Genomic DNA, 22,918 nt, shown 5'->3' with positions numbered 1-22,918 from the left:
CCGTCCGGCAGTCCCCAGTGCTCGGGGAGGCCCCTCGGTGCTCCAGTCCTCAGTGCTCCGGGGCTGCAGGAGATCCAGCGACCCTGTCAGGGACCCTGTGCATGGTGACTTGTTCCTGTTCTGCTTAGAGTGCTGGTCCCCGCGGGGCGGCGTGAGCAGTGTGGTGTTGGGTGCTTCTGCAGTGGTTCTGGTGACACGCAGGGGGCCACGCTGTTGGCACACGGTGTTTCCTACCAAAGCCGCGGTCATCCGCACTCCCCCCTCACCTGTCCTGGAGCCTGTGGGTGGGCTGCAGCCCCCGAGAGCAGCCTGGGCTCCGGAGGGGCTTCTGCGCCGTGCTGTCCTCACAGCTAGGCCCGTGTTGGTGCGGCAGGTCCACATCGAGTTCACGGAGGGCGAGGACAAGATCACGCTGGAAGGCCCCACGGAGGACGTCAGCGTGGCCCAGGAGCAGATCGAGGCCATGGTCAAGGACCTGGTGAGGGGTCCCCAGCCACGCCCCAAGCGCTGGCCGCGCAGGCACAGGGGCCTCGGGGCTGGGGGAGTCCCGGAGTTCAGGACGGCCTGGGAAGAGGGCCCGCCCAGGAGGAGGGTCTCTCGGGGGCCTGCAACTGAGGGAGCAGGGTGGTGGCAGCCACTGGCCTCCAGACTTCGATCCTGGTGGCCTGCCTGTCTGTGGGGAGATCTGGGCGCGTGTCGTGGACTCCGGTCTCCACGGCCTGCTCTGTGCTCCCCCCGCAGATTAACCGGATGGATTATGTAGAGATCAACATCGACCACAAGTTCCACAGACACCTCATTGGGAAGAGTGGAGCCAACAGTGAGTGAGGGGGCTCTCCAGGGCGCCAGGGGGTCCCCTGCAGAGCCTTGAACAGGGCCCCCCATGAGGCTGGCGCTGAAGGTGCCGAGGGCCGTGTCCTCGTATTGAGCCAGACCTGCAGGGCTGGGATCTGCCCGCCAGAGCTTGCGCAGGCGCCGCTGACCACACGCCTGCAGGGCGAGCGGCCGGCTCGGAGCCGCCGAGAGAGCGCTCGGCCTGCGTCCACGGGTGTCGGCGTGGTTTAGAATCCATTCCTCCCCTCAGTGTGACCGCACGGCCCCACAGTGCTCTCCAGCCCTGAGCAGCCTGCCGCTGGCCGTGACCCCGGGCAACCCGTGAGCCTGCCCTCCTGAGCTCCACACTGCAGTCCTGCTTGCTCAGAGTCCACGGGGGCAAGTCACTGCCGCAGCTTCCTCAGCATCAGGCCCGTGTGCTGGGCTCCGTACAGGAGCCACGCTGCTGCCTGCTGCTCGGCCCACACGCTCACCTTCCACAGGAGGTGTGGGACAGTTTCTGACCCTGACGCCTGGTCTGTTCCCGGAAGGACAGGCCGCTTCGGTGTCTGGCCTGCTTCCTCCTGGCTCCCTTGCTCACCTGGGTTTTCTCTCCTGTGAACTCTGCTGCCTGCCTGCGGTGCCCTTGGCACTTGTCCTGCGAGGACCAGCCCAGGGCAGCCGTGCCCCCCAGAGGCTGCCCCACGCGGGCCGCTCCCGCTGCGTCTGCGTGTGCACAGCCCCCTGGCGCCCCGCTGAGGGTCTGGGTCCCCTTTACTGTCCACTGTGCGAGCGCTGACCCCGTTTCTGGTAGGCCCGCCTGGGACTCTTTGAGAGGTGGGGATAGGAGAGCTTTGAACAACACACTGGTTTTGCAAAGACAGTGAGGGGTGGAGTCTGTCCACACAGCATGGCCTCCATGGGGATCAGTGGGGGTGCTCTTCAGGTAATGTGGAATCTTCTGGGTTTTCATGGCTTGTTTTTTTATTGTACCTTTTTGACAGTATATTTTTTTTAAACTGGAGTATGAGTTGCCAAAGTGCTCTCTGTCAACATTAGAAACGCCCCAGCCATGCCCAACCCAGCTGTGTCTCAGGGGCTGGGGGGCCCTCACCCTGGGCATGAAGAGTTCCCAGGGAGGCACCGGTGTGTGGTCCCTCTGTGTGGGGTCATCCCCAGCTCCTCGTGGGGCGCGGGAAGGCCTCGTTGCCCTTGAACCCTGTGGGACGGTTGCTGGGTTGGGACCGGGAGGCCCTGCGTCCAGCGTGCCGTCTGTGTTCTCAGTAAATAGGATCAAGGACCAGTGCAAGGTGTCCGTGCGCATCCCTCCCGACAGCGAGAAGAGCAGCCTGATCCGCATCGAGGGCGACCCGCAGGGCGTGCGGCAGGCCAAGCGGGAGCTGCTGGAGCTCGCCTCCCGCATGGTAAGCCTGGCCGGCCTGCACTGCGCCCCTGCAGCGGGTCCGCGGCCTTCCCCGACACAGCGTCTGACGGCAGGGGTGTGCTGGCGCCCCAGTGGTTCCCGCGTGGTGGTTCCAACGTGTAGCTGCGGTTGAGGTTCAGGGCCTGTGTTGTTTGCACAGGGGTGGGGTGGCACATCTCTCCCGTTCTCCAGACCAAGCTGCAGCCTCCACGCGGGAGCAGACGGATGTCTCCCTGCTCTGCGTGTCTGATCCGGAACCCTGGCGTTGTGGGTGGGGGCTGCTTGGCTGTTCGCATGTCCCCGCGCCCCAGCTCTGCTTGCTTCTCTGTGCAGTTTCCCCTGACGGGGGAGCCGGCCCCTGGAGGAGGCCGTGGGCCGTGGGGCTTGCGGCCTCTCCTGTGGTCGTCAATGCAGGGCAGCGTCTGAGCCACTCACTGCGGGAGGCCCAGCTGCTGACTGCAGGCAGATGTGCTGATGAGCTCTGCGGGCGCGCTGCTGGGTGGAGGGCCCCGCTCAGCTTCGCGCCGTGCTCTGCTCCCAGAGGGGTGTGCGGTGTGGCCGCTGGTGGAGGCCGCGGGTGCCCTGTAGGGGCGCTCTGCCAGGGCGATGCCCGGGGCTGCACCTGACCCCCCCACCGCCGTGTGGTCTGTCGTGTTTTTAGGAAAATGAGCGTACCAAGGATCTAATCATTGAGCAGAGATTTCATCGCACAATCATCGGGCAGAAGGGTGAACGGATTCGTGAAATTCGGGACAAATTCCCAGAGGTAAAGCGTCCCCAGCGGCGCCCTTTACTGCCGTATAATCAGCAGTTGGAAAAGGGGTTCAGTATCTTGATGTCCAGTCCTTGTTGATTATCAAACTTCATCTCCCAATTATTTGTTCTAGGTTATCATTAACTTTCCAGACCCAGCACAAAAAAGCGATATTGTCCAACTCAGAGGGCCCAAGAACGAGGTGGAAAAATGTACAAAATACATGCAGAAGATGGTGGCAGACTTGGTATGGGGGCACGTTCTGTCTTTTGTAGGAACAGTGTCTGGGGTGGTGTGGGTCTGGGGGTGCCCAAACCCGCTTCAGGGAGCACACTTAGGCACTGAAGCGACCCGCCCTCGGCGTTCAGACCGCAGAAAGGGTCGTGAGTTCTCTGTCCGGTGGGGTCAGAGTGGGGGGCCACCTTGCCCTGCAGGTTACTTTGTTTCCTGGGGGGTCCTCAGATACCTCGGGAGAGAAATTCTCCCACCCAGGAAGCAGAGGGGTCCGCTCAGTTACACAAGACATCATTTACTGATTGGTCATTTTTCTCAAAACTTGGAACGTGAAGAAGTGGTCTGGAAAGTGGCTAGGGGGCGGGGGCGGGCGGCCAGGGCCCTGGGGCTTCCCAGGGGCTTTCCGGGGCTCGGCGTGACCCCCTCAGGAGGCACTGCCTAGTGGCAGGAAGTCCCGCGACCCTCCTCATGTGCCACGCTCACACCCAGGCTGGAGTCGCAGCCTCTGGGTCTGTCCAAGCTGTGAGCCACGAGGGTGGGGGCCTGTGCAAGGGCCCGCGGCAGCCAGCCGGGCACACTGGTTGGTTAGTCGGTTGTGGGCTCAGTTACCTCCCGGCTCCTGGCAGACCTCAGGGTCGAACAGGGAGGGGGTGGGCCCTGGCCTGTCCGCGTCACAGGAGCCCATCCTCTAGTCTCGCCTTCGGACCGGGAGGGTCGCTTCACTCGACTCACTGTGCCTCCCTCATTTTAAGGTGGAAAACAGCTATTCGATTTCTGTTCCGATCTTCAAACAGTTCCACAAGAACATCATCGGGAAAGGAGGTGCAAACATTAAAAAGGTGACCGCCCACGCCTCGCCCCTGCCCGCCCTGCCCCGAGCCCTGCCCTGAGCCCTGCCCCATGCTGGCCTAGGTTTTAATGCGGGGGCAGGGGGGTGGCATCAGCTTCTCACAGTCCTCTCGCCTTGCAGATTCGGGAAGAAAGCAACACCAAAATCGACCTTCCGGCAGAGAACAGCAACTCGGAGACCATCGTCATCACTGGCAAGCGGGCCAACTGCGAGGCTGCCCGCAGCCGCATCCTGTCCATCCAGAAGGACCTGGTGAGGGGTGTAGGTGGGCAGGGCCCGGCAGCCTGCCACCTGTCCCCTGGCACTGGGAAGCTCGCACTTTCTTTCTCTTTGGGGGGTTTTTTGAGAGTAAAAGGCAAGAAACTGCAGATTTAAAGAGTGCAACCTAAGTTTTAACGTATGTCTGCTCCTCAGGGGTCACCTCCACAGTGTCCGTGTGGGTCCAGTGCACGTGCTGGCCTTCTCCAAACACCCTTGCCCCCCTGCCCCCCTTGTTTTGGCGACAGCCCGCAGCGTGTTGGGATCTGTTCTGTCTGTTGTCTCTGCCATCTGCTTTGTTTTCTCCAGCCCTCTTCTGGACTGGGTGTTCGGTGGCTCCGTTCCCCACTTTGGGCCTGTGACTGGTGTTTGGTGGCTCCGTTTACCCCCTTTGTGGCCTGTGGGTTTTCTTGTTTGATGTCGGTGGTTGCTCCAGGGGTTGGGGCATCTTCAGGTGACTCAGTGCTGCTTGGAATGCAGGGTGAGGACCTGCTGTGCGGTCCACACGTCGTAAGCCCAGCATGCTTCCTTAACCTTTGTTCCTAACTGCCCAGTTATCTTTTAGAAGGTTCAAATAATAACAAAAAGTCAGTACATACATACTTAGCACATAAACGTACCTTCTGCTCCAGCCGTTTATCCCTTCCTCCTCCAGCCCACGCAAACCCTGATCCTTCACTGGCCCCACGGTCGGCCTTTCCAGAATGTCATGTAGTTGGAATAACATGTGCCGTTTTCAGATTGACTTTCTTCACTTGGCAATAAGATAGACTGTGCAGTAAAAGCAGCGCGTGTTCTTGTAAGGAGCGTCTCCCATGGTGGCTGCACCACCTGCGTGCCCAGCAGCCTCCACACCTCAAGTCGGCGGGCTTCGCTCCGTCCTTTGCCTGCGTGTCTCTCGGGGGTCCCAGGAAGCAGAGGGGTCTGCTCCTGGGAGGGGTTCGGCTCATAAGAGAGCTGCCATCCTCGCTCCTCTGGCTTGTTTGATGATCATACCAGTCTTTTACCAAGTTCTGATGTGTCTTAGTGTCATTTCATTTATGTTTCTTTGCTTAGAGTTCCTCAAACTTGGATATGTGAGTTTAGAGTTGTCCTGAAATCTGGAAAGATTTGGGGACTTCCCTGGTGGGGCTAAGACTGCACTTCAAGTACGGAGGGAGCAGGGTCAGTCCCTGGTTGGGGCACTATTGATAAGATCCCACGTGCCATGCAGAATGGCCAAAAAAGAAAATCCAACCTAAGAAACAAAAAATTAGTAATATTTAAGTCACTTTCCATATGTTGTCCTCACCTCTGTAAGTTCAGTTTCAATCCTTTGTTTTCATGCTTGACACGATCAGCCTTGCCTTTGGCTTCTTGGCCATGTGCAATCTAGTGAAAATACCTGCTTTAGTGTCCTAGACCACTGGCTCTAACATCTAACATCTCATTTCGGGTTGTTTTCCATTATTCATTCCCATGATGGCTTGTTTTTTATTTCTTTGCATGCCCAGGTTTTTTGTTTGTTTTTATTGGATGCCAGACATTATGAAGTTTACTTTGGTGTATAATAGGTATTTTCTGCATTCCTATAATGGATCTTCAAGCTTTGTTTAGTTATTTCACAACACTTTGCTCCCTTTGGGCTTGCTGTTCAGACTTGTCAGGTGGGGTCACAGTGCCAAGTCGAGAGCCAGTGGCTTCCCCAGCGCAGCCGGGCTCCCTGCACCTACTGCTGGGAGCCTGCAGGGCCCCAGCTGCCTGCCCCCTGGATGGCAGCACTGTGTTCTTGGTATGGGACTTGGCAAGGAGCAGGTCCGGGCGTGGCCTGCTGGCTCCGCCTCCGGCATCCTGCCACCATGCCCTGCGGAGGAGGGTGTAGTCCCGCCTTGACTCGGGGCAGGGTCCTGGCTTACAGGGCACTCGGGCAGGCTGGCCCTCGGGCTCTGCGGTGGGCCTGCCCTTCTGGCCACACAGGCCTGCTCCCTCGTGTTGTGTGTGATTTCAGGCCAACATCGCCGAGGTGGAGGTGTCCATCCCTGCACGACTGCACAACTCGCTCATCGGCACCAAGGGCCGCCTCATCCGCTCCATCATGGAGGAGTGCGGCGGGGTGCACATCCACTTCCCCGTGGAGGGTTCAGGCAGTGACACCGTGGTCATCAGGGGCCCGTCCTCGGACGTGGAGAAGGCTCGGAAGCAGCTGCTGCACCTGGCGGAGGAGAAGGTGAGTGCCGCTTGGGACGGTCTGTCCTCATGTCCCGCTGGAGGCCCTGCACAGCCTGTCTCTGCGTCAGGTTAGAGCACGTCTGTGCACACACGCGTGTCTCCTGAAGGGCCTCTCCAGGCCAGATGCCTGCGTGTTCAGTGGAGAAAATTTGCTGTTGGGTTTGTTATTTGGGGCTTTTTCCCTCATAAGTATGATTTGTATACAGAAAGTCTCCGTGTGTAGTTCTGAGTTAACAGGCCTACATTCATGGGACACCACTCAGATAAAGTCCTTTGACAGGCATCACTTCCCGTGGGTCTCCACTGCCTCACTCGCCTCTGCCCTTTGTCACAGCCCCCTTGCGGCTGTTGCTGGCCTCTGCTCTGTTTCAGCAGCATGGCGGGGCACGGCTGACTTGACGGGACAGCTCAGGGTCCTCCAGCGTTGTGCTTATTACAGCTGCTCTGGCTGCTCCTGGGCCTTTGCCTTCCCATGTGCGTTTGGAACCAGCCCGTCAGTCTCTCGGGGGAAAGTCTGTCTTGGATTCCGACTGGAGCTGTATTGCGTCTGAACAGCAGATCCCGGAGGACTGCCACCCCGACAGTTTGGAGTCCTCCAGGGTTTACACTGCTTGAGTTTTCACTGGTGCTTTGTCATTCTTAGCGTGAAAATCTTGCTCATCATGTTTGGTTCATGTCTTTTTTGATTTTCAGTGGTGTTATAAATGACACTTTTTTACCCATTTCCATTTATTGCCACATACAGGAGTAGACTAGATTTTTGCGTGTGGGCCATGTTTCTGGTCTACAGCCCACTTACTAGTGCCAGTACCTTTGCTTGTGGATTCTGACGAGTTTTCTGTGTGAAGCACACCATCTGCGAATGGGCAGTTGCAGTTCTTTCTTGCTGGTACATGCGCCTGCGTGTCTCCTTTCATGGTGTTGCTTGGGCTTCCTGTGTGCTGTTTGGCAGCATGGCCAGCAGACAGCCTGGCTGGCTGGGGGCTCGAGGAGGCCCTCTGTCTCCCGCCGCGGTGTGAGGTGGGCCGGGTCCCCCGCCACAGTGTGAGACGGGCTGGGTCTTTGGCAGCTCTTCCAGCTGAGGAAGTTCCCTTCTGTGCTGGGTTTGCAGAGAGTTTTTTTGAGGAGTGGGCCTGCGGTCTGTTGAGAGGCTTGCCTGGTCTCTCTAGTGTAAATACAAAGCTGATTTGGGGCCTGGCCGCCCGTGAGGTTTCTGGAGGGGCCCACCTGGTGATGACGTGTCATCTTTTATCACACTGCAGGGATGAGCTCCCTGACTCGTAAATTTTTTTTAAATGCTACTGTTTGAGTGTCTGATAAGTTGAAGATTCTCAGTGGTGTTTTGTGAAACCAGCACTTAACAGATAACAATTCAGTTATTTGCTATTCAGCTTGGGGACAGGCTTCACGACAAGAAAAAGGAGAGACTGCCCAGGGTGGGCTTGTCTGCCTGGGGGTGTGTCCCCTTGAGTGCTGCAGACCCCCTCCAGAGGATCTCTCGGCGAGGTCACTGGGCCGCGACCTCTGCTGCGCTCTGGTTTCATGGTCAGATAAGGCCTCGGTTGGCTTGGCTGTCTCTGAGCTGGGTGCATGGGTCACCTGCAGCCCTGGGAGTGAGTGCTGAACAAGGCACTGTTGGCCGGGGTCGGGAGGAGTGGGGGTGCCCAGGCCTGGACAGGGTCTGGGCGGGTGCCGCCGTCCCCGCAGCGTCCGTCCCCTTGCAGAGGGAGGTGGGAACAGCTTACAGAGGCGCAGGCTGCTGTCGGAGCAGGACTGGAGTTCTCGTTTGTGGAGGGAAGGGAATGCACGTGCTGCCTGGTCTGGGTCCGTGCTGAGATCCGAGCAGCCCCGTTTGGACAGTCGTGGGTGGCAGTGTGAGGAGAACTGCCCCACCCTGCTGTCCCCGGGGCCGCACAGGTGGCTCCAGGCCAACGAAGCTGGTTGGTTTCTGCAGCAAACCAAGAGCTTCACCGTGGACATCCGCGCCAAGCCCGAGTATCACAAGTTCCTCATCGGCAAAGGGGGTGGGAAGATCCGCAAGGTGCGGGACAGCACTGGGGCACGCATCGTCTTCCCAGCGGCTGAGGACCGCGAGCAGGACCTGATCACCATCATCGGGAAGGAGGATGCTGTCAGGGAGGCCCAGCGGGAGCTGGAGGCGCTCATCCAGAACCTGGTGAGCCAGGTGGGCGGGGCTGGGCCGGCCTGGTCCCGGCAGGCAGGCGGGCAGGGGCTCACGCAGCAACCTTCCTGACGCCCCAGGACAACGTGGTTGAAGACTGCATGCTGGTGGACCCCAAGCACCACCGCCACTTCGTCATCCGGAGAGGCCAGGTGCTGCGGGAGATCGCTGAGGAGTACGGCGGGGTGATGGTCAGCTTCCCACGCTCTGGCACGCAGAGCGACAAGGTCACCCTCAAGGGCGCCAAGGACTGCGTGGAGGCAGCCAAGAAGCGCATCCAGGAGATCATCGAGGACCTGGTGGGCGCCCAGGCTCGGCGGACTCCGGGCCCTGACCCGGAAGCTGCTCTCTGGGGGGGCTGGGCGGGTCCTCGGCGGGGGCCTCCCTCCTCCAGGGGGGCAGGCAGACAAGAGCCCAGCCTCTGAGGGCCCTTGGCGGGGGGCGGGGGGCCTCCCCTGTGGCCCTGCCCCCCACCACTCTTCCCACCAGAGGCCTTGGAGGAGGGAAACAGATGTGGTGCGGACGTGAACTTGGTCCTGAGCAACTGACCTTGGCCTTTACTTCTCCTTTTTGCTCTGTCTCCTCCCAGGAAGCCCAGGTGACCATAGAATGCACCATACCCCAGAAATTCCATCGATCAGTCATGGGCCCTAAAGGTTCCAAGATCCAGCAGATCACCCGGGACTATAACGTTCAGATTAAATTCCCAGACAGAGAGGAGAACCCAGGTGGGTCCTGGCTGGGGGAGGTGGCGGCTGTTGGCTGTCCAGGGGCTTCGAGAGGCTCAGGGTCCCTGGTCTGTCGGAGCGGGCTGTGTCGTGGTCGCAGGGAGACGACGGGCCCTTCAGATGTCCTCAGGGTTCCCGGCTGCTGGTGACCTGGCCCGGGACAGCTGAGCATTGGTAGCCTCCCATGTGGGGAGGAAGTGAATCTCCTCTTTTCCTAAGAAGAGCTTGGGCTACAAGTTAAATCATTTGTTGCATTTATGTTTCACACTCTAATGTTTACTCTCTAATTTTGAAACAGTTTCACATTAAAGAAGAATTGCACAGGCTGATGTAAAGATACATCTGCCTTCACCCTCTGGCTTACACAGGGCACACTTGTTCTTTCTGAGTCATTTGAGTGTCCGCTTCAGGCCCACCCCTTACCCACACGGCTTCCCCGCAAGGACCAGGACACTCGACGGTCGTCAGGGTGACTGTGGCTTGTGCGACCCGTCAGCTCAGAGCCGTGTAGTCCTGGGGTCCTCCTGCGGGTTTGGCTGCCAGGCCCGCCCCAGCCCCACCCGGATCACTGCTGCCTTTGGGGGTTGCGTCTGTGTTCTGCTCTCCTGGACGCTGTCTTGCTCCATGAGTGTTTGGTTTGTTTTGGTCACGTCTGGTTCCCACGTGGCCTGACTGGACCACGCCAGCCAGTTCCGGCCCCGCGTGCTTGCACTTTGCTCGCTGTCTTCCTGACATGAGAACAGTTACCTCGTCCCCATTCAGTTGTCTTCTCAAGCCACATCCGCCCCGGCGGTGGTCTCTTCTCTTCTCCGGCACAGCGGGCCCTGCCCCGCCTTCCCCTGCAGCCCCCGAGGCAGGTGCTGAGCCCTGGGCGCGCGCAGCCTGAGCCGCCCCTCTGTCTCCCTAGGCCACAGCGTGGAGCCCCCTGTCCACGAGAACGGTGAGGATGCCGCGGAGGGGAGAGAGGGCAAGGAGGCCGAGCCCGGCTCCCCCAGGAGGTGCGACATCATCGTCATTTCCGGCAGGAAGGAGAAGTGCGAAGCGGCCAAGGAAGCCCTGGAGGTGCGCAGGCCCCACCCAGCCCCGCCCCTGGCCCTCAGCAAGGAGCAGGTGCAGATCTGAGACCTGAGCACCTGTTAGGGGCGGAGCTGCCGGCCTGGGGCCGTGGACAAGCACCCCCGCCCCCAGTGTGCAGGGTCCCGAGGATCAGCGCTCAGTGAGCCCCCCCTCAGCGGGCAGGATGGGGGCCTGTTGTGATGTGGGGACAAGCGGGAGACAAGTGGGTCGCCTGGGGCGACAGGCTGTAGAGGTGGCACGGGTCGGGTCGTCAGCGCTGCCCCAGGAGGGGGCCGTGGTCCCAGGCGGCATCCCGTCGCTCTGACCTTCTCTAGGGTCTCTGTGCGGCCGGGATCAGGGTGCGCCTCTGTGTGGCCCCAGCCCCCACAGAGGGGGGCTCCCAGACTCTGAGGCCCTGGGCTTCCATGCCTCTGCTTCTCCTAGGAATGGCTGCACCCCACACCCTTTCCCGCGTCCCCTCACATAGAAAGTGGCGCTCTGCCTAGCTGGGGCAGCATGGAAGATTCTAGAGAGCATCTCATTCCCATACAACTCTTCTCCTGTGCCCCAGAAAGGCCTGCTGCTGAGCCCACGGGCTCCCCACCCCACCCTCAGGCCTGACCCCAGCCCTGTCCTGCAGGCGCTGGTTCCCGTCACCATTGAAGTGGAGGTGCCCTATGACCTTCACCGCTACATCATCGGCCAGAAGGGAAGTGGGATACGCAAGATGATGGACGAGTTTGAGGTACAGCCACTTTGCAGGTCGTCTCCCCGGACGCCGGGTGCTGGGAAGGGGGTGCCATGTTCCTGCACACTCCGCGAGCTGAGCTCTTCCCCCCCACCCTCCTCATCCCGAGGCTGAGCCGTGTCCCCACGAATGCCCTCTGCAGCAGGCCTGCCCTGTCTCCACGCAGGTGAACATTCACGTCCCGGCACCGGAGCTGCAGTCTGACATCATCGCCATCACGGGCCTGGCTGCAAACTTGGACCGGGCCAAGGCGGGGTTGCTGGAGCGGGTGAAGGAGCTGCAGGCTGAGCAGGAGGACCGGGTGAGGGCCAGGTGTCCGGGGCCGAGCCCCTCACACCCAGGCTGCCCCTCAGCAAGGAAGTCGGGCAGCAGAGACGGGGCTGGGTGACCCTGCGTCACCAGCCCAGGGTCCCACGGGCCGGGAGCGCCCGTCGCAGGTGGTGTCGGGCGCCTGGCCGCCTCTTACCAAAACGGCGAGAGCTGGACTTTGTGTCGTTAGCTGTGTCTTAAGTAAACAGGAAGACCTTTGCCAGCCTTACTGGGAGGGTTCAGCTGGGGAGGCCTGGGGGCCAGTTCCAGGAGAGACCCCCGGCGTGTGCCCCTGGACCCAGGCAGGCCCCGCCAGCACCCTGGATGCTGTCTCCTTGGTGTCGGGGACGCGAGAAGCCAGCGTGATGCAGGGCGGGGACAGTGTGGGGCCGTTGGGAGCCCGCGCACCTCAGCTCGGCCACGGCCGCGGTGCCGGCCTTGGGGTACCCCCTGCCCAGGCCTCTGGTTGTGGGCGTTCCCTCGCACTTCTGTTCCCTTTTATGCGTCTGAGGTTTCTGTTTGGTTTGGGGATTTGGCGCCTGCTCGCATCCCACCACCCTAAGGCCAGCTCTCTGCACAGTCGCTCGTCTGCATCTCAGGCTTAGGAGGTGGAGCCGGGCAGGCGCTGTGCTCGCGGGAGCGGCATCCTCGGCCCCTTGTTTCGGTTGCTGGGGGGAGGGCGGCAGAGCTCAGCTGCAAAGCTGAGCCTCGTTCTTGGTGCAGAGGTGACGTGATGCCCGTGGGCAGAGGATGGAGGGGCGCGGCGGCGATGGTGAGGGCTGGGGAGGAAGTGCTCCCGCCTCACTGCGCCTTGCCTCATTGGCAGGCTTTACGGAGCTTTAAGCTGAGTGTCACTGTGGACCCCAAATACCACCCCAAGATCATCGGGAGGAAGGGGGCGGTGATCACCCAGATCCGCCTGGAGCACGACGTGAACATCCAGTTCCCTGATAAGGACGACGGGAGCCAGGTAGGGGCGGGAGGGCCTGCCCTGCTGTGGCCTAGAGTCCCCTCTCCTGGGAGGGCCCCTCTCCTGGGAGCCAGGTAGGGGCCGGAGGGCCTGCCCTGCTGGCCTAGAGTCTCCTCTCCTGGGAGGGCCCCTCTCCTGGGAGCCAGGTAGGGGCCGGAGGGCCTGCCCTGCTGGCCTAGAGTCTCCTCTCCTGGGAGGGCCCCTCTCCTGGGAGCCAGGTAGGGGCCGGAGGGCCTGCCCTGCTGGCCTAGAGTCTCCTCTCCTGGGGCCGCTCTCGGTCCCTGCTCCTCTGTCTAGCGCCCGGATGTTCACTGTCGTCCTCGGGTCCTTGGCATCGTGACGTGCCCTTCTCCGGGGCTGTATTTCTTCCTGTTCTGAGGGGCATGGCCTCGAGTTGGAATTTCTACTTTCCTTCTCTGTGCCTTGAGTTCCCTATTTCCTCTGCTGGTATTTACGGGTCTGGCGTCTCACATTTGCTGAGGGTGGGGGTGCCAGCAGTGGCGTCTGCACCTTCTCTGCAGGCCTCAGTCTCCAGTGGAGGGCCTTCCCTGCGCCCTGGCCATCCGGCATCAGCTCGTCTGTGCCTGTACCCTCAGCCCGTGGTGGCGACTGTCCTTCTCGGGGAGTCTGGGGGAAGGAGAGGGTGCTGCCACCCTGCCGGGCAGCCAGTCTCCCCTTCAGGCACAGCGTCCACGCTTGGCCCTCAGCCCACCAGCGAGCATCTGCTGCTCGTGGAGTGTGCCCCCAGGCCGGGGCTCGCAGGCAGGTGTCCCTGGGGTGCCCTCTTCTGACCAGATCCTCTCTCAGCCACAGGACCAAATCACCATCACAGGCTATGAGAAGAACACGGAGGCTGCCCGGGACGCCATCCTGAAGATCGTGGGTGAGCTTGAACAGATGGTTTCTGAGGATGTTCCGCTAGACCACCGCGTTCACGCCCGCATCATCGGTGCCCGTGGCAAAGCCATCCGCAAAATCATGGATGAGTTCAAGGTGAGTCCCCAAGCTGAGCCTGGAGCATGGCTCGCCCTCAGAGCAGGCGGGGAGATGGGCTGCACACCCCCAAACCATTGGAGACCCCAGGCTCAGGTGGTGAGGCGCTGTGGGTCACAGCGGGGACAGCTGACCCTGCGGGGCAGTGAGTGGCAGGCGGCTCTGCGCCCGCGGGGCGAGGGGGCCTCTGCTGAAGGGGCCGTTGGCGCACGCACGGCGGGGCCCTCACCCACCCTGGCTCTGTGTGCTCTGCGTCCAGGTGGACATCCGCTTCCCGCAGAGCGGGGCGCCCGACCCCAACTGCGTGACCGTGACGGGGCTCCCGGAGAACGTGGAGGAGGCCATCGACCACATCCTCAACCTGGAGGAGGAATACGTGAGTCCTGCGGGGGCAGCTGGCCCCGATGGGCTGGGGTGACGGGCCCCTGCCGCAGACTGACGCCGCCTGTGCCCACAGCTGGCCGACGTGGTAGACAGTGAGGCGCTGCAGCTGTACCTGAAGCCACCTGCCCACGAGGAGTCCAAGGCGCCATCCAAGGGCTTCGTCGTGCGCGATGCCCCCTGGACTGCCAGCAGCAGCGAGAAGGTGAGGCCTTGCCCCCAGCGACCCGCGCTCGTGCCGTCCGGGGCCGCTGCGGGGCGCTGTCCCTCAAGCCGTGTGCTCCCCCACAGGCTCCCGATATGAGCAGCTCCGAGGAGTTCCCCAGCTTCGGGGCTCAGGTGGCCCCCAAGACGCTTCCGTGGGGCCCCAAGCGATAATGACCAAGGAGCAGCACCTGCCCCGCGAGGGTCCACCTCACTCTGACCCAGCAGCTGGACCCCGCGTACGTGTCGATCCCACCCGCCCTGAGGTCTCACGGCGAAGCCGGCGGCCCCGGCCCGGCCTGGCCCTGCACTCGGCACCTCGTGAACACTAAGGAGGCCGTGGTTCGGAGTCACCCCGCACAGCGGCCAAGCTCCCATCCCGCCGGGAGAGCCCGCAGCTGCGGCCGCGCCTGCTTCCTGTCATGACCTCAGGAAATAAATTTCCTTGACTTTATAAAAGCCAAACGTTTGCCCTCGTCCTTTCCCACCTCCCTCTCCCCTGCCTGCTGCAGACCTCCTCCTTGAGGACCACCTGCCTCTTCCAGCTGCTGGAAACCCCACCGACCCAGACCTTGAGGTCAAGGGGAAGGCCCTGCGCACACACGGCGTGTCCTGGGCCCAATTGAGAGCCCGGGGCTGCCCAAGGACCCGAAGGCAGACGGGGGGGCGGCTCTCACACGGCCCGGCCTTCGCGTCAGGGTCTGCACCCCAGACCACCCAGCCCTGCAGGCAGAGGCAAGGCCGCCTGGCAGGGCTCTGAGGAGTGCAGGCAGGGGTGAGGGAGCTGGGCCCCGCACTCCTCCACAGAGGGCCCCGCTCCCTGCCGCGGGCCTGCTTGTGTTTCTGCACCACCTTCAGCTCTCTGGCGCCCACCGGCTGTGCCCCACGCCCCTCCCCACCCCCGGCCCCCCAGTCCACTGGGTTCTGGTGTTCTCTATGGCCTCGGGGCCAGAAGCCGGCACTCTGGGCTCCAGGCCGCACCCTGCCCCACCCCCAGAGTCCAGAGTTGGGGGTGTGCAGGCCAGCCCCCCAGGCGTCCTCGGATGCATGTGTGAGAGGTAAGCTGCTGGCCCCAGGGAGCAGAGGCTGTCCCATCTGGCGGAGGACCTGGTCCTTCTCAGGTGTCTGGTAGGATGGTCCGGGCGTCGGCCCCAGGCCTCCGCAGGGCAGGGTGCTTGGTGAAGGGAAAGGTGGGGCCCTGGGCCGTCTGTCCCCACGGAGGTGACGGGCCACTCTTGAGTTGTCCAGTCCCTGGTCCCCAACCTCCTAGAGAAGCTGACTGTGTCCTTGGGAGAGTCACCGCTGCTTAGCCCACCTTCTACCCCACCTCCACCCCATGGGAGGTTTTTCTCTCAGTTTATTAACTCAGGCTCAGTCATCTTGACTTTAATTCCTGAACAGACCAAGAGTAGTCTCCCCACTGCAAGTCCCCGCTGGCTCATGCGGCCTTGAATGTGCCCGTCCATAGGCATGGCCAATGGGGCGTGTGTGAGGCCCCAGACGAGGCAGAGCCAATGGCCGGGGAGGACGGAAGGGTGCCCTCTTGCCTCCCCAGGGTGGCCCGTTCCTGGGAACCCCTCCTCCATCTGCAGGGTCTCAGGGCCTCTCCCTGGTCAGCTCCTTCCCGCTGGCCCCCGGCTCCTGGGGAGTCTGCCCACAGCTCCTCCGTCTTTCCTGCAAGGTCCTCTGCAGCTTCCACCCTCCCCTCCCCAAAGGGGCCTTTTTAAATTCCCACGAGAGACTTCGCACATGTGCGTTCATTGCGAACCCCCGGCCTTCACTGTGTCTGCTCTGGTGGTGGTTGAAGATCGCGTGGTGACTGCCCTGGCCTGTGCCCTGCGGCCTCCGGGGCTGCGTGCACCTGGCGGGACGGGGCGTGTGCCCCATGCCCTCTTCGAATGTCTTCCGTGTCACATGTGTCCGTAGCTACCATCCATCCCTTGGCCTTAACTTTGAAATCTGGAGATTATATGCAAACGTGTGGAGGCTCATGAATGTGGATGACACTGGAATTTTATAAATTCTAAAATAAAACCCAAACTGGATACAGTGTGCTGAGACTCGTCTTATCACGCCCTGCTGAGCTCAGCCTCGGGGAACCGGGCGTGCCTGGCATGCTCTGGAGGGCACTGGGCACCCCACAGACGCTTGGTGTGGCCCCCCAGCTGGCACAGGGTTCTCAGCCCTGGACTAATGGCCTTGCAGGGGCCAGGGTGCCCGGAGGCCTCAGTATTGGGGGCGGACGGTGACTGACACTTTCCAGGACACCAGAGGTGTGGACGTTTGATGGCAGCGCGGTCATCCCTGGCAGCCAGGCCGGATGGCTCCGTGGTCTTCATTCAGGGGGCATCACACAGCACAGCGCTGTCGGGAAGGCTCATGGTGGCGTGCCCCGCGGAAGAGGTCACACCTCGGAGTCCCGTCCCTGAGGCCAAGGTGGGACCACTCCAGGCGGGAAAGGAAGGCGGTGTGGGCAGGCCCTGCCAGGCACCCCACCCCAGTAACCGGGGCTGTGTCTGTATGAATGCTCGTCATGCTGATGTGCTCACTTCATGCAAACCCAATATTTCTTATGTTTCCTTAAGTTTACTTTTAAAAGTCTGAAAAAACAAAAACAACCATCTGGAAGAAAACGCCTGTGGATTTTGTAACAAGGACACGGTGCACACAGCCCCACTGCCCACAAACAGAAGGACGGCTTATTTTCTGGACGGTGGGCGAGCAAGCACCTGCCCCTCGGTCTCAGCCCCTCCCTGGTCAAGAGATACCTGGTGCTTCCCGAGGCCCGGATCTGTGGGTGTTACAAAGGCGCCAACTGGCAGTTCTGAGGAGAAGCTTGGTGGACTGCGGTGCATCAAAGCACTTGAAGGACCATGTGTCCTTGCTGACAGTGCTGTGACCTCAAGGACTGCTCCCCTGAAAGTCAAAAGCGGGCACCGTCTCCTGGCGTCTGTACCGCGGGGCTTGCCGCCACGGAGCAGAGGGCAGTGAGCCGCCCGCGAGGCTGGGGGCACTGTGTAATCGGAGCTCAGAGGAGGCAGACGCAGGGCGCTCACGAAGACCGGCAGTGGTGAAGTCCAGCTGCAGGTGCCGTGAAGCTCCCCTTCCTGAAGATGATCCCATGCAGACAGACGGGAAGACTTGCGGAAGGAGAGCCACCAAGCGTCATGGGAGTGAATGTCCTTTCCTCTGAGGGCTTCAAGGAATAGAGTTCAGTCTCCCTCCAAACCTTCCCCATCGAGGCGCTCGCCACCGTGAGGCTGCCGCTGGCCCCAGGCTGGTGGGAGCCGGGCGCTGCCACGGGAAGCGCTGAACGGGCTGCTCGGAGGCTGTGGACAGGCGCCGGAGCAGTGAGGAGGCGGAACTGCGGGCCTTGTCAAAGGAGGGGGCTGCAGGGGCCCGGGGGAGGGGTCAGCAGGCTCACGGCTGTGGCCCAGAACAGTCTGGTTTGGGGCTGCCAGCTGGGGTATGTGAGGGGCAGGCTGGACCCCGCCTGGACCGGGTAGGAAGCGACGGGGCTGGCTGGAGAGGGGCGCCACCATTTGAGGGGCAGCAGGTACAGGGAGGGCCAGACGGAGGACCCCAAGCCCACCAGCTTGCGGGGAGATGAGCCCCGTCCAGGGCTGAGGGTGGCGGACGTGTGAAGCCGGTGGAGGCCACCTCCCGTGCCTGCGAGGCCGGGCAGGGGGGGGCAGGCGAAGGCGGGGGAGGTGCCATGTGCGGGGAGGCAGCACCTCAGCTATGGAGCCATCCCGCCCGGGTGAGGGGGGAGGTGAGGCTGGGCGGGAGACGGCAGGGAAAGCTGCCCCTGGGCACCGAGCACCCCACCTTCCAGGAGCCCTGGCTGGAGTCAGCGGGCCATGGGGCCAGCCCATGCCAGGGCCTGGGAGGCAGACAGGCCTGAGGGGCCAGGAGCGGGGCGGTGGCCTCTGAGGTGGGAAGCCTTTGACGGCATCACCCCCCACCCCACCTCCAGGCCCCTCAGTCGCCTTCTGTGGGGTGAGCTGTGACTCCAGCTCCTGGCAAGCTGGGCTCTGGGCCCGGACTCGTCTCTGAGCCCAAGGCTTGGTTCTGTTTTACTCCGGTTGTTCCATAAAGAGCCTGTTTTCAGGAAAGGGCAGAGAGGAGGACCATGATCAGACTCTGACTGCCGCGGAGTGCGGGCGGGGGTGGGCGGGGGGCTCACCTAGTTCTCAGCCAGCGTCTGCTTGGCGCTGTAGTGCTGCTTCACCTGATCACCACAGACTCAGGGATGTCGGTTTCCACGAGGTCGAGGGGCCGCCAGCGCAGAACCCCACGTGCTGGGTGGGAGCAGGGGGGCTGCGGGGGGCCACGCACCCCCACCCCTTGGCACACGTGCCAGAGCGGGGCCAGAGGTGGGCAAGGGCTCCGCAGGCGTGGGCTGAGCTGGACAGCAAGCATCAGTGCAGGAAAGGAAACGCCCGGAAGAGGCAGAGGCCGCAAAGCAGACCACCCTAGCTTCCACGGACCCTGCAGTGCCCAGGGTACTCCGGACAGAGGCCAGGCCGGGAGGCGAAGACGCAGAGGGCCGCCCTCTGCCCGCGGGAGGACAGCAGGGGCGCTGGCCTGCGGCCTCCCCCATGCCCACCCAGCGGATCACGCACTGACCTTGGGTGGAGTCCTGGGGTGGGAGCGGGGCCCAGCATCCTGCCGGCCTCGGCACCTCGAACACCGTGACGAGTCCAATAGAGTCCAATAGGTCCGGGAATAATGTGCATCATCCTCCCGGAAGGCCCGATACCTGTGGGAGCCACGCGGCGGTGGGGGGCAGGTTGAGGTGCCAGCGCCCCTCTCAGCCCGCCACCCGCTCCCCGCCGCCGAGCTCAGCCCGCGGGCGCCGGGAGCGCCGTCCCTGCACCGGCTGATCCCCTCCCGCAGTGCAGCTCCGGAGGCGGTAGTTCGGGGAGCCGGGCCCTCCCAACCTGGCCTCTGGGGATGCCGCCCCGCCCCTCCCTGGGAGCCCCGCCCCCGGCGCCCTCACCCGCACGGGCGGCTGCGCGCTGCGCTGAAGCTGACTGGTGGTGGGCGTCCGGCAGGAATTGGGCCGAGAAGGCCAGCAGGAACGCCCGGGCGGCCGGCGAGTGAGCGCAGGGCCACGCGCCCCGGTCGGCCCGCTCTCCCGGGGGACCGCCCCCGCCGGGCCCCGCGCTCACGTTGCTGATGCCCGCCAGGTGCGGGATGCCTCCAGCATGTGGAACAAGATGCCCTTGTCCTGCGCGCGCTCGGCTACCAGGCGGATGAACTGGCGCGCGTCCAGGCGGATCTCCACCCAATTGCTGAGCAGCGCGAAGAGCGGCGCGAGCAGGCAGGCGGCCCCGAAGGTGGTAATGAAGCCGAACTACGGGACTGCGGGGATAAGGGTCACCGCCAGGCCCTCCAGTGGCCACCGCCCCCGCAGTCCCTCCGGTGGCCACGGCGCGCGACCCTGACTTCCGCCCGCTCGGTTTCATCCGGTGATAAGGACCACGCGCACCTGCGACCAGTGGCCAGACACTGCCCACAGTAAATACTTCACCTCGCCCTTCAGGGAGGCCGGGGGACCACCCCTGCCTGTGCCCACAGTCCCTGCTTTTACTCATCCCGCAGGCTCCAAGGCAAGGCCCCCTTCTCCAGGAAGCCTCCCTGATCTGCTCTCACAGCGCTGGGTGTGTTTCTGGCCATCCCCGGCCTCCCCCTGCTGCCTGTGGTCTGGGACTCTAACTGTCCTTCCCAGTGCCGCGCCCGCCCTGTGGACTCTTGGCAAGATTCTCGGAAGGGGCTCCTTGAAGGGGGCTTCTGGCTCTTACGTCAGATTCCTAAGGAGAGCCTGGGGCCCGGAGGCCTTTCGTCCAGTGGTCACCAGCTCACGTTATCATGAGGAAGCATGTCCCTCCCTGTGCGCTTTCTGCCCTCTTCATCCACAGAACGAAGCCACTGCCGTCACCCCTGTTGCTCTGGCCGCCAGGAGCTCAGAGCAATGCCTGCCTTGCTCAGATGCAGCACTTTTGACTGTGCTGTGGTTCTCCCCTCTGTCATCAAACAGAAAGGCGGCATGAGATGCAGACCCTGGCCTCAAAAAGTGCAATCACCCCATCCATGCGGGGGATAAGCCCCAGACACAGGCCTCCTCCTGGCAAGGGCACTGGAGGGTCCAGCAAAGAGTGTGGGCATCGAAAAACTGTCCGGAGAAGTCCAGCTTTCCAGGCCATCGCCGCCTCCGTGCAGCCTCGCCCCGGCCTGAGCACCCTCACTGCTCTCCTCACGTCCTGCGCCGGGCTCTGGCCCTGGTGTTCGGGGGTGGGAGGAGATGAAGGCCACTCCAAGCGAGCCCCGTCCGTGGCCCCAGGCCCTCTCTGAGTCCCTGGACCTGGAGCGCTGCCGCTCCTGCCCTCAGCCAGCCTTTCTTGAGTGCTCCCCACCATGGCCCCACCACTCGTTTCCTGATCCCCCCCGCCAGGCTCCATCAGGGACTCCCTGTCACACCCATCCCTACATCGTGCTTCAAGGCAGATGCAGGCAGGAATGCTGAGGCTGGAAGGCCCCTTGGTGGTGCAGTTACCCTTCCCCACGGTGCTGGTGGTGACAGCCCCTACCATGGCCCCTGCCCATCTCGAGGTACCCGTCAAACAGGCCTTCGAAGGGCAAAAGCTGGTAGTCCGCCTCTACCTCCCAGAGCACCTGGCTAGCCGCCAGGGAAACCGCTGCCTTCCTCTTCTCAGAATGGAGCCGGAACCCCTGCCAGCAGCCCTTTAGCTTCCTGGAGACAGAAACACCAGGGTTAAACAAAAAGGAAACATCAAGAAGATGGCCCTGTTCTCCTGAGCCCTCCCCTGGTCGCCCTGCAAGGAAAGGCAGCAGGAGCTAGAGGCCTGGGGCCCAGGGTGTGCAAAGCGAGGGGCAGGCCTTCTGCACCCACATCCCCCTGGTGGGCCAGGGTGCCAGCCTCCCCCCAAGCTCCCTTGGGCAAGAGGAGGCGGCAGGAGCTACGTCAGGGAGGGAGCGGATGAGGATCCCGGACGCGAGCGTGTGCGCGCTTCTCTGCCCACACTTGCACTCGTCCGGCTACACCCTGCCTGCTGTAATCCTGAATTGTTTCCCAGCACCGCCTGCCCTGAGACTCAGGGCCACGCCACAGAAGGCACGTGATTGGGCTAAGGTCTGACAGCCGTGCTTTGTGGTGCCCGGGAAGTCTCCGGGGAGATGAGGTGTGCAGGGGCTGGTGAGGGTCCAGCTTGGGTCCAGCCTTGGGCTGGATGTGAGGCCATCCCTGGGTGGGGCAGTGCGAGGGCTCTGGCCTGGCGGGGGCGGGGGGAGGTCCCAGTTGCCTTGATTGCAGCCGCAGTGGTGCCAGTGGGTGGAACCAGGGGATGGGACCCCAGTGTCCCCATTAAGGGCACCAGAAGCCTGGGGCCTCTCCTTGCTCCTCCCTCCCCAAAGAATGCCTGGCCCAGCCCCAGTGGGCTACAGACAGGATGGACCGGTGGTTGGGGCAGCGCCCAGGAACCCAGGCCTCCTGCCCTCCAGAGGCAGCCCCGGGGTAAGAGACCCCAGTGCGCGCTTGCAGCAGCGACACAGGGTGGGGGCGTCGGAGAGCCTGTGGGCCAGTAGCTGGGCCGAGCCTCCCCTGGATGTGCCTGAGTCCCTGGGGTCCAGGTGGGCGGGACCCGCCTTCCCCAGACACTCCTGGCGGGGCTGGCTGCCCCAGACACTCCCCGGTCCCATAGTCCCTGGATGCTTTCCAGGCGGGTGGGGTGGGGTGGGAGACTCACCCCGGGGAGCGCAGGCACAGGAATCTCCTGCATGGCGTTGATGACCTGCTTGCCCACCATGATGACCGGGAGCTCCTGGGCCAGCTCGGCAAGGCAGCTCCGAGCTGCACACTGCAGCGCCCGCTCTTCAGGTTAGCTTGTGGGAGGGACCAGCCTCAAGGCGTCCATCCTTTTCCGGGCCTCCAAGGTGGCCCCTGCCACGCCCTTTCCGACTGGCCAGGGGCACCTTGACTGCAGAGACCCTCCTTCCCTTCCTTCCCCCTCCTGACCTCACTCAAGCCCCCGTAGTCTTCCCCAGGTCCAGCGGGCAGATGTTACAGGACATCAGAGGCATGGCCGTGTGGCACCCTGGGCTCTTTGGGGAACCACATGGAGTCACATGGGGTTGACCCTAGCCTGTGGATCTGGGGCAGACCCAGGATGCAGGCAGGCCTCACCAAGCAGGGACCTGATGATGCCAGTGAGAGGCGGGTCCCGGGGCTCTTGGGGGAGCCTGTGGGATGACATACCTCGTGCTGGGTATTAAGCTAGAGGGTGTCGTCCTGAGCTCTCGGGACGTCAGCCCACAGCTGAAGCAAGATGTCTTCCCTATCAGGAGAGGAAAATCTGCCTGAAAACACAGCCAGTGCTGGGGAAAGCAATGCAAGTGTTCAAACACCTGGTTCCAGCCATACCTGCGCTCACAGAGTCCTGTATTTTCAATAAAGGAGCCCACAAAACTGCATTTTTTGCTGGAAGCATTTTGAGTTGGGACTTTTCCTGTTGATAACCGCATACCGCCTGCTTGACTGCTGTGTGCCATGCACACTCCTGCGCCAAGTGTCAGCCCATCTGCGCTGTCTCCCCGACAGTGTGAACCTGGAGAGGGTCCCTAGGGACAGCCCCTTTGCAGGCAGCTGTCAGACTGGTTACAGCTCTGACCCATGGAAAGTTGCTGTTCTCCCTCCTCCTGCAACAAATGGGAGCAGAGGGGCTTTCAGGGGAGGTGTTCCATGGCAACTTCTGGACCTGTGCCTCCTTGGCCCTCAGCCAGGAAGG

General features: G+C 62.5%; 1 protein-coding gene across 4 annotated transcripts in view; it reads left to right on the top strand.

Moving 5' to 3' along the window:
- The window catches only part of LOC122437335 (high density lipoprotein binding protein), a 56,069-nt gene extending 41,493 nt beyond the window's left edge, over positions 1-14,576 (top strand). For all 4 annotated transcript variants that reach the window (XM_043462215.1, XM_043462212.1, XM_043462213.1 and 1 more), the window contains exons 10-28: positions 374-478; positions 742-820; positions 2,098-2,237; positions 2,898-3,002; positions 3,124-3,237; positions 3,977-4,063; positions 4,195-4,326; positions 6,320-6,538; positions 8,495-8,716; positions 8,803-9,021; positions 9,312-9,450; positions 10,358-10,512; positions 11,147-11,251; positions 11,421-11,555; positions 12,390-12,533; positions 13,341-13,526; positions 13,786-13,902; positions 13,984-14,112; positions 14,199-14,576. In XM_043462215.1, the coding sequence (XP_043318150.1) occupies positions 374-478; positions 742-820; positions 2,098-2,237; positions 2,898-3,002; positions 3,124-3,237; positions 3,977-4,063; positions 4,195-4,326; positions 6,320-6,538; positions 8,495-8,716; positions 8,803-9,021; positions 9,312-9,450; positions 10,358-10,512; positions 11,147-11,251; positions 11,421-11,555; positions 12,390-12,533; positions 13,341-13,526; positions 13,786-13,902; positions 13,984-14,112; positions 14,199-14,285 (2,619 nt within the window). In that variant the 3' untranslated portion in view covers positions 14,286-14,576. The remainder of the gene's footprint in view (positions 1-373; positions 479-741; positions 821-2,097; positions 2,238-2,897; positions 3,003-3,123; positions 3,238-3,976; positions 4,064-4,194; positions 4,327-6,319; positions 6,539-8,494; positions 8,717-8,802; positions 9,022-9,311; positions 9,451-10,357; positions 10,513-11,146; positions 11,252-11,420; positions 11,556-12,389; positions 12,534-13,340; positions 13,527-13,785; positions 13,903-13,983; positions 14,113-14,198) is intronic.
- The last annotated feature ends 8,342 nt before the right edge of the window (positions 14,577-22,918 follow it).

Source organism: Cervus canadensis, chromosome 2 (genome assembly GCF_019320065.1).
Source record: "Cervus canadensis isolate Bull #8, Minnesota chromosome 2, ASM1932006v1, whole genome shotgun sequence".
In the NCBI taxonomy this organism is placed as follows: Eukaryota; Metazoa; Chordata; class Mammalia; order Artiodactyla; family Cervidae; genus Cervus; species Cervus canadensis.
This window is presented reverse-complemented; position numbering and strand designations above follow the sequence as displayed.